We start from the raw sequence: 9,152 nt of genomic DNA, 5'->3' as shown, positions 1-9,152 counted from the left end.
ATGAAATTACAGGCGGATTAAAATCGTCAGTTGTATGGGAAAGTTGTTCAAAAGTACATCTATACTAAATCAAATGCTACAGAAATATTCAGAGGATGTCAGCTTGATATGTGAAAACCGGTCCGGATTTCGTTTAAATTATTCGACAATTGATCATATTTGTCGTCAAGCTTGATTAATATGACCCAAATGATGGAAATCAAGTTATATTGTATATTTGTTGACTTTGAAAAAGCCTTCGATGGAGTGTGTTGGAACTTTTGAGCTTAGCGAGGGAAGCAAGAGCTGCTTGCGAACGTTCGTAAGTTACGATTTTTGTGTGAAATGCATAGTAATTCATAGTAATTCGTAAATATGACTTACGCAAAATTCGTTAATTACGAAGCTTTGAAACGATACCCAGATCGTTTTAAATATTCTAGGTGTCAATGGAAATTGTATCAAACAAACGACAAGCGTTTTAGATAATGTTAATGAAGAAATTTCTTTTCCTTATTAGTGTTTTGATTTGCGTTATTTCGTAATTATTTTCGCGTTATCAGGGTTTTTTCGCGTTATTTCGTGATTTTTTTTTCGCGTTATTAGGTCTTTTTTCACGTTATAACGCAAACAAGCGGCTTTATTTCCGGAATAACGTGCTTTTCCCCCGCGTTATAACATGTATATTTCATTTAATCGACACAAATAGGCTTTCGTATATAATATTACCATTTCTATGTGAATTTTTTTAATGATGCGTTTTCAAGCTTAATGGGTTGGTAATCATTGAATCGACAAACATGGTGGACCTGAACGAGACGGGGAAGTTTGTGCAATATTTCAGTGTTTAATGCAAGGAAATTGATAATAAGAATTTGTTCTATTAATCGGTTAAATACTCACTTTTTAAAAATGGTATTTGGTTATCTGGTACGTAAATCTTACATTGATTGCAGTTAAGTCCAAAGTCCCATATATAAAGCTCGAGATAACATTACCAAATGATAATTTTATGAATAAAATCTTCATTTTATATCGCGACATTCATTCTTGCACTTAACACTAAAATGAAACAAAAGCTTAGCTATAATACAGCTAAAATCCCGCCCAGGTCCATTCGATCCCCTCCAGATCCGCCGAATTGAGTAGAATCACCTTCATGTGCATGTTGTAACCAATGTGAAATCTCTTTTCATTACTTTTCCCATTGTCCAAACTACACAAATATTAGACGTGAAATGTTTGATAAGTTGTAACACCATCAGCCTACAGCCTAAACTTATTGTTTGGAAAAAATTAATTATCTTAACAATGAGTTTATTTTGGATATTTATAATTCGATTTATGGATATCCATAAATCGAATTATGGATATCCATAAATCGAATAATAGATATCCATAAATCGAATTATGGATATCCATATATCGAATTATGGATATCCTTAAATCGAATTATGGATATCCATAAATCGAATTATGGATATCCATAAATCGAATTATGGATATCCATAAATCGAATAATAGTCCCTAGGGATGGGGAAATACCCCAATGCCTATATTTACAACAGGATTGTGTTTATTTCTTGATGCCCATGCAGCAATACTATAAATGGTTATAGGGTGGGGATGCCAATGTTTTTTTAGAAGCTATAAGTCCCTAGGGGTAGGGATAGCCTCCAGGACCTATATTTAAAACGTATTGATTTAAAAAAAATTAAATGCATTAAATTACAAAAACATGTATATAATAATTGCATTTACATATTTATTTTGAATTGATTATCTTAAATCAAAGACTATTTAATAATCATTTTATCATTACTTGTATTAACAATAAAATTTCACAAATTTACAATGATCATATGTAACAATATAAATTACTGAATAATTGTGTTGCCATTTGAAACTGTTGAATGTTTTCCGAAAAGGCAGTCAAAAGTGTCAAATGTTGGTTTTTTTTCGCTTTAGAACAAATTATTCTATTTTATTGTGTAAATGTATATTGATATAAAGACACTGCCTGTTGTCTAATCCTTTTGTTGTCACAATAAAACTTGTTGAAACCACAACGTAAGTAGGGAGGGATCTCAAAATAAATATACAAAATGTATGAACAATAAAAGATCGCGGTCTTAAAAAAACAAAGCGACGATATACGGGTGTACGATGTCTGATCACAACAAAAACATTTTGTTTCAGGCTCGTAAAGTTTGCTGTGTTTTCTTTCGATGGAAGATTAGTAATTTGTGTGATTAACGTTAAATATAAAATCTATCAGTGAAGTTGTGGATGAGGTGGAAAAGTAAATCTACATGTACGTGTATCCGAACTATATTGAAAGCTACTTTCGTTTTCTATTGTTATTGACCAATAAACGAGCGCGATAGATTGGCAGTGTGTTTTTCAGCCAATCAGAGCAAGGTGCTTAACGAGGTTCTTAGATCGTAAACGACACTCGCCTCACTGATTTATGGATATTTAATATGCGCATGTCTTTTTTTCGGAACTCCTCTAATAGTGCAACCAGACATAGGGGTCGCTGATTTATGGATATTTAAAAATGATTTACGGATATTTAAAAAACGCGGTGAATTATGGATATTCATAAATCGCCTGTAAATATCCATAATTCGTATCTTAATATCCATAAATGAATTATGGATATCCATAAATGAATTATGGATATCCATAAATGAATTATGGATATCCATAATTAAAGTTGATTTATGGATATCCATAAATAAGTATTTATGGATATCCATAAATCGAATTATGGATATTAGAATTATTTATGGATATTAAGAATTATTTATGGATATCCATAAATGAATTATGGATATCCATAATTCATTTATGGATATCCATAAATAGTGACTTTTTTCCACTTTGGCTTGCCATAACATACAGAATTGTCCCAAAAAGTTCCTCAGTTATGTAACTACAACAAAAAACACCCCAAACAGAATAGTTATATCATCTGATAATCAAACCAATGCCATGTATAAACGTATAGTGAAAGAGTTTCAATCTGTTGATCCTAAACGTTACCGGTATTTGAGGAAGTATGACTATTTAGCTACATTAGATGTATGGACAGACACACTGTTTCTACAGGGATTTATCAGATGGCTAAGTGGTCAGAATGATGACAAAAACTTACACCAACTGATAAAAGGTGCCTTGTTAAATGGAGCTTGCTCTACTGGTTTAGAAGATCGGGTATCGTATCTCCTTTCTGTGGGTGCCACACCTGACAAGATACACCGCTTTGTGTAGTGAAGGGTGGGAGTGTACAACTACTGACACAAATACTAATGTATGACGTCATTCCTACAGCGAGGGCACGCTGGTCACAATCATCATATGATGCTTACAATATCAATGTCCTACACGAGGCGTGTTTGTTAGAGAGAGAAGAGATGGTGACAATGTTGTGTGACACTTACCCAGACTTGGTACATGAGACTGATAACGAGAGACAAAGCACGCTCCATCTTGTGGCACAGACAGGAAACGTTGGTCTATTTCAGACAGTGGAGAGATTGATACTTAAATCATTGTGTAGAGTTGAGGATGTACAACATAAGTGTGAGACAGAAGATGGTCGTGTTGTACATAGGAGTTGTGTGTGTGGTCAGTACATGTCACAGTTAGTGGACGGGTACGAGTATACAATATTACATGTTAGTTGTAGTCGGGGAGACAGGGAGCTTAGTTTAGAGCTGTGTAAGTTATACCCAGCACTAACTACAGCTGTAAATAAAGGTAGGTGATTTTCGTTAACCACTACAGCGGGTTAACCAGCAAATCCGGTATGCATATTCATGAGGAAGATAATGATTGACGTACAATGTTGTTTATAATGTTAAAGGCAAAATGACCGATTATCTTTGTTACAAATGTGTGTTTGCAGTCAAAAAAAGGACAAATCATGTGGTTTGCATAACGGGAAATACCTGCGCGACCTATATTATGTGCGATCCGTCCTACAGTATATGGGATAGACGACTTACAGGATTGGGCAGAATCGGGCAGGATCGGACCGTTTCTTACAACTGTTTGTTTTTTTATCACATGATGACCTAAATCATGCATAATTACACAAAATATTGCATTTTTTTTCACATCAACGAACTGCGCGAACAGAACTAAAATAATTTTGTATATGTATGTATATAGTATAAGTTCTGAAGAATAATTATTATTTTATACTATATTTCCCTTTAGCAAAATCCTAAGAGAATTCGGACTTCATAAAAAGGCTTTATGTTTTGAAGAAAGACGTTTGACCATACACTAGATTTTAAGTATGTATATATACAGGACGGCCTGAACGGGCGTGCGTTATTAATTGCGAATGTCTGGACATCATGTTCAATATTTGTCGTTTATATATACGATCGTTTTAGCTACACATAACATGATTAGAACCAATTCTTGGGCTACACAAATGATTTGTTTTTTTTTTATTATTATTGCAATTGAAGAAGATATCAGTTTTCAAAATGTAGTACTTTGTTAAACACTATGTGTTGCTGATCCAAAGATGTAGATTTGAAATTCCTATGACTGTATCGAAACCTTTGATTATCACTTGCAAGTTAAATACTTGTATTTCTCTGTGAAAATGTTTAACTGGATGCTTGACTCCAATATCTCCAGATACTTTATATTTGTATAACTGCAAGCCTTACTGCATGGTGGCGTTTCTTATGAGTCTAGTATGTATATTATTTCTGATTTTTACAATGTTTTATCAATGCAATTTATTTATTTATTGATGTAAGAAATCGGAACACTCCATATGTTCAATGACAGATTGGTGTAGAACATTTTAAGGAACAAAAATAAGATAATGCAGTCGGTATTGAAAGTATGGAAGAAGACTTAGGTATTTAAATGCATCAATGATATACTAAATTAGTTTATCATGACAATGTAAACAATGTAAAAGAAAGAAGGGGGGAAAAAAGCAATTTATATTTAAACACATATGCATTTAATATGTGTATGTACCTTAGCATTGAACTAATATTCAGGATTACAGGGCAAATTGGAATGGTTAAATGATGCCACTTTCATAAAACTATACAATACTCTACAGTCTTTAATCATTCAATCAATGACAATTTGTAACCGGCGTTTTTTTACTTGCGGTTATGTTTCTTAAATGAAAAGGAACAAAATCGATGTTGGAGGAAGATTCAAATTTCAAGAGGGACGAAAAAAAAGAAGATTTTCAAAGTTGAGTTTGTTCTTTACATCATTTCATATAAAACTATAATAGTCTTAACTTTCAATTGATTCAAATGGAAAATTACAAGTAGAAAAATTGACATGTTATGATTGGCATGCTTAAAATCGCTAATATATCTACCTCATCTGCTGATGTTTCATGCACCGTATGGGTGGGCACGACAGGATGGACATTGGACGTTGTTGGTGTCAGTTGTGGCTGAGACATCCAGGACTGTTGTCTTAATGTCGCTACTGTGTAGCTAAGTTTCTGAAAACATAACGTAAGACAATATTAACTACAGTATACAATTGCAACACATCTAAACGTTTCCTTGCATTAATATATGTTACATCAGAACCAAATACAAAAAGGAGAAAACACCAGTTAAAGTAATGTTTCATCTAACCCCCATATTACATTGGAGCTGATAAATGTTGCTGCAAAATGTGTCCGATCTTTATCATTATACAGCAGAAATTACAGTTAAGATTTAATCAATATGTCCTCTACGAAAAAGGTCCTTGCAAGGCAATATAGGTGATTTGCCCGATTCAATTATGACACTTACCTCATACTCCGACCACAGATTATTTTGGTGGAACTGTAATGTTGACACCTGGTTCTCCAGGATGGAAACTCTGGCTTTGAGGCTTTCGTTTTCATTTTCAATATCCCTCAATGCAGTGAGCCGTGGGGATCTCCTTGGCGAGACCAGATGAAGAAGTTTTATCGGCGTTGGTGGATTGACAACGCTTTCTTCATTTAAGAGATTTAAGCTGTCAAGTACAACTCTGGCTGGTGAAAACCTAAATCATACAAAATCAAAAATATAAAGAATACAGATACTGGAGATCAACATTAATGACTTTGTCTACTGCAAACATGATTGGTATAGTAGTGATATTGATGCAAGTAATTAGCTATTTATTGTATACACATGAATCAAAGCTTGCACCGATGGTCTTTTAACTAGATTGATCAGCAAAAATGGTATAAGATGACAAGCTTTATTAATGACTTATTGATATGAATTTGAGAGGTTGTAACAAGGATCTATACATGTATGTAACTTACTGTGGCTGTGGAGACGAAAGTTCTGTTAGGGCCATATCTTCAGCAGCAGCTTGAAGTTGTTTCTATTAGTATGAGAAAATAATATGTAGAAACTTGAATTACATCCATCTTAATCAATAAATCTGATACTGGTGTACAGAAAACAAGTCATGTGTGACCATTGATATACATTTAAAAGCACCATTTTTAATTTAGTTGCATCTTAATATATATATATTTTTTTTCTATGAATGAAATAATTGCTATATATTTGTATTCCTATGAATGAAATAAACTATCAAAAGAAACTCAAATACCTCATTTGCCACAGCAGGTATAGAAGTACTCTTCGTTTTGGAAGTCGCTTCTGAAGATTTCTCTCTCTGATAAAAAAAAAATGGATATCAAAGCACAAGTAAAGCAACCATTACTCAAAACAGTAGTGATTTATCTTGTACGATCTAAGTTAAATGCATTGAAATAGATACTGATTCTTTCAATGATGATTAAGGAATGTCTACACGTAATTCCATATATTCTTATATGAAAGGAACACATAATTTCAGTTACTGACCTCTTTTACTTGGGTCTTGTCTGCTTTTTTTCTTTTTTTCGGTGTATCCACTTTCTGAAAAATAACAATTTATTACATTTTACCAATTTTATATTGAAAATTATTCCGTTAAAAATATCTCTTTTATTCTGACAAGTGATAGATATGACTTGATTACTGATTTGACCAACGGCGACAAGGAAAAGGAAGATTTGCTCAGCTGTTATGATGTCATAACACATGATAGAATACATAACGTTAGGATTTGGCCATCGTCGGAAACCCACGGCAATGCTACATTCGACGGGGATATCCCCAACATTGTAAACCAGCATGGCTTGAAATACCACCTAGCCTGATAACTAGACCTCCCATCACCTGTTTTAAATCATCTAAGAAAGTGCTTGAACAAAACGACCATTCTGATTGGTCAAAATCAGCATACTTTTTTAAGTCATTGACAGAGTTGAATGAGAGCCCGCAATGACTTCTGGGAGATATTGAGCTACCCAGTATATTTTGCTATAAAATGTTATAAAAAGAATATCTAACAATATCTTCAGAAAGAATTACATCATCAGAAACATCCTGGTCCACATTTAGACGTCTTTTGACACTCTTTTTGGTTTTCCTTATTATGGGTAGTGTCTATAAAACAATGTATATGAATGAATGTTCATTTTCACAAAGGAGATAAAAAATGAACTAAATACATTGTTTTAAATACAGTAACAGTTAATGTATGTAATGATACAAACATTATAGTAAGTAAACATGATAATATCAACAGATAATTATAAACATATTCATAATGTTTATCTGTCATTTCATAGCATTATCAGAAATCTATGATGCTTATAAAAATATATACATATAAATATGAGAAATGTAATTTTTCCTACTTATGATACACATTTTGCATGAAGTTTTATTTCAACAGTCAATTAATTTATCCAAACGCAGAAAGGTCTTGCATAATTGAACATCAATTTCTTACCTCTTGATCATCTTCAGACAGTGCCTCTGGAACCTTCAATTAGTATTTAAAGCACATTTAATATTGTAACATTATCATATACTCTCGTAAAATTTCAAAAATTATCATGTTGAAGATAAAAAATCATCTAGAAATCATCTACATATATCAATTACAGACATCATAATATACTTATATCTCCTGGAGAACTTGTTCTGGTGAGTCAACACCAGAAAGATTGTGCCCATACATTTATATAATTACAATTAACTGTTTTCTTTATATAAATAAGAACTAGGATCTGTTGGAATGAAGCATTAAGTTCCTTGCTCCATTGAACTTTCATTGCGGCATCTGCATATATAATTATACACAATTGTATTAGGCCTACAAATCCCAACAAGATATGTTTCCCCTCTTTCATAAGGCATTTAATTCAGATCTTAAGTTTTATTATTTTTAATCCAATTGCCCCCCCCCAAAAAAAAACAATAAAAAAAATTCCCCTGAGACTCATCATTTTTATTTTGTTTGCAATTAGACCTATTCTTGTGGTCATGAATTCTGAATGAAAAAAAAAAAAATACAAACAAACAAATAAACAAACATACCTAGATTCTAATGATGCATTAATTAATTACTGTGATTGCTGTCTGTGACTTATTTTTCTGATGCACTAAAAATCCAATGGCTATAAATATCAGTCAAATAAACTTTTTATTTTTTTCCCGAATCCCGGGTCGATCCGGCTCCGATGTTAGTTTGATTAGCAAACTTCCTCTTTATTGAATAACGTATTTATATATATATATCAGTTCTAATGTTATCAGCAATAAAAATGGGGAATTGCGTTGGTTTTAGGAACTATTTCCGATGCTTCTTTAGTTAAGTGGAATATCTTATCGATCTTGATTATAAAATAATGTCTCATCATCGTGATCTATTTATAGAACGAATGCGTTCGAACGAATCGCCTTCATTTCGGTTAAAAAAACGAACAGATTATGATCATCGTCTCGTTCCTACTAATTTTTTTTATTTTGCTCAAATTTAATGTTGTCATTTATCTCATTTACCGGTCTTGACCTACTTAATCGGTGATGGATGTTTTCCTAATTACCGGGAACACGATACCGGAAATTATTTGGTTATATAAGCTTAGGGGTAACTTAACATTATCCATCCAAATGGTGGTGCCTACTCGGTTTTTTCGGGATCATTCTATGTCGTTATTTGTTATATGTAGCTACGATAGGAATGTTAATGTTTGTTTCGTTGAATTGATTGACAAGTTTAGATGATTTCAAACAGATTCAAATAATTATACAAAATCTGCTTCTATTTCGGTAATG

The 9,152-nt window shown here is 32.7% G+C and overlaps 1 protein-coding gene across 1 annotated transcript; it reads right to left on the bottom strand.

Annotated features, from left to right (window-relative positions):
* Positions 1–5,296: 5,296 nt before the first annotated feature.
* Positions 5,297–6,663, bottom strand: LOC117319021 (the record flags this gene model as incomplete). The annotated part of the gene is given in 4 exon segments (XM_033873931.1): positions 5,297–5,485; positions 5,787–6,024; positions 6,293–6,354; positions 6,589–6,663. Coding segments are annotated over 4 exon segments (564 nt in total), but the record flags the coding sequence as incomplete, so codon positions are not given.
* Positions 6,664–9,152: the final 2,489 nt, after the last annotated feature.

Source organism: Pecten maximus, unplaced genomic scaffold (genome assembly GCF_902652985.1).
Source record: "Pecten maximus unplaced genomic scaffold, xPecMax1.1, whole genome shotgun sequence".
Taxonomy (NCBI): Eukaryota; Metazoa; Mollusca; class Bivalvia; order Pectinida; family Pectinidae; genus Pecten; species Pecten maximus.
Note: the sequence above shows the minus strand (reverse complement) of the source record. Positions and strands in the feature narration are given on the sequence as shown.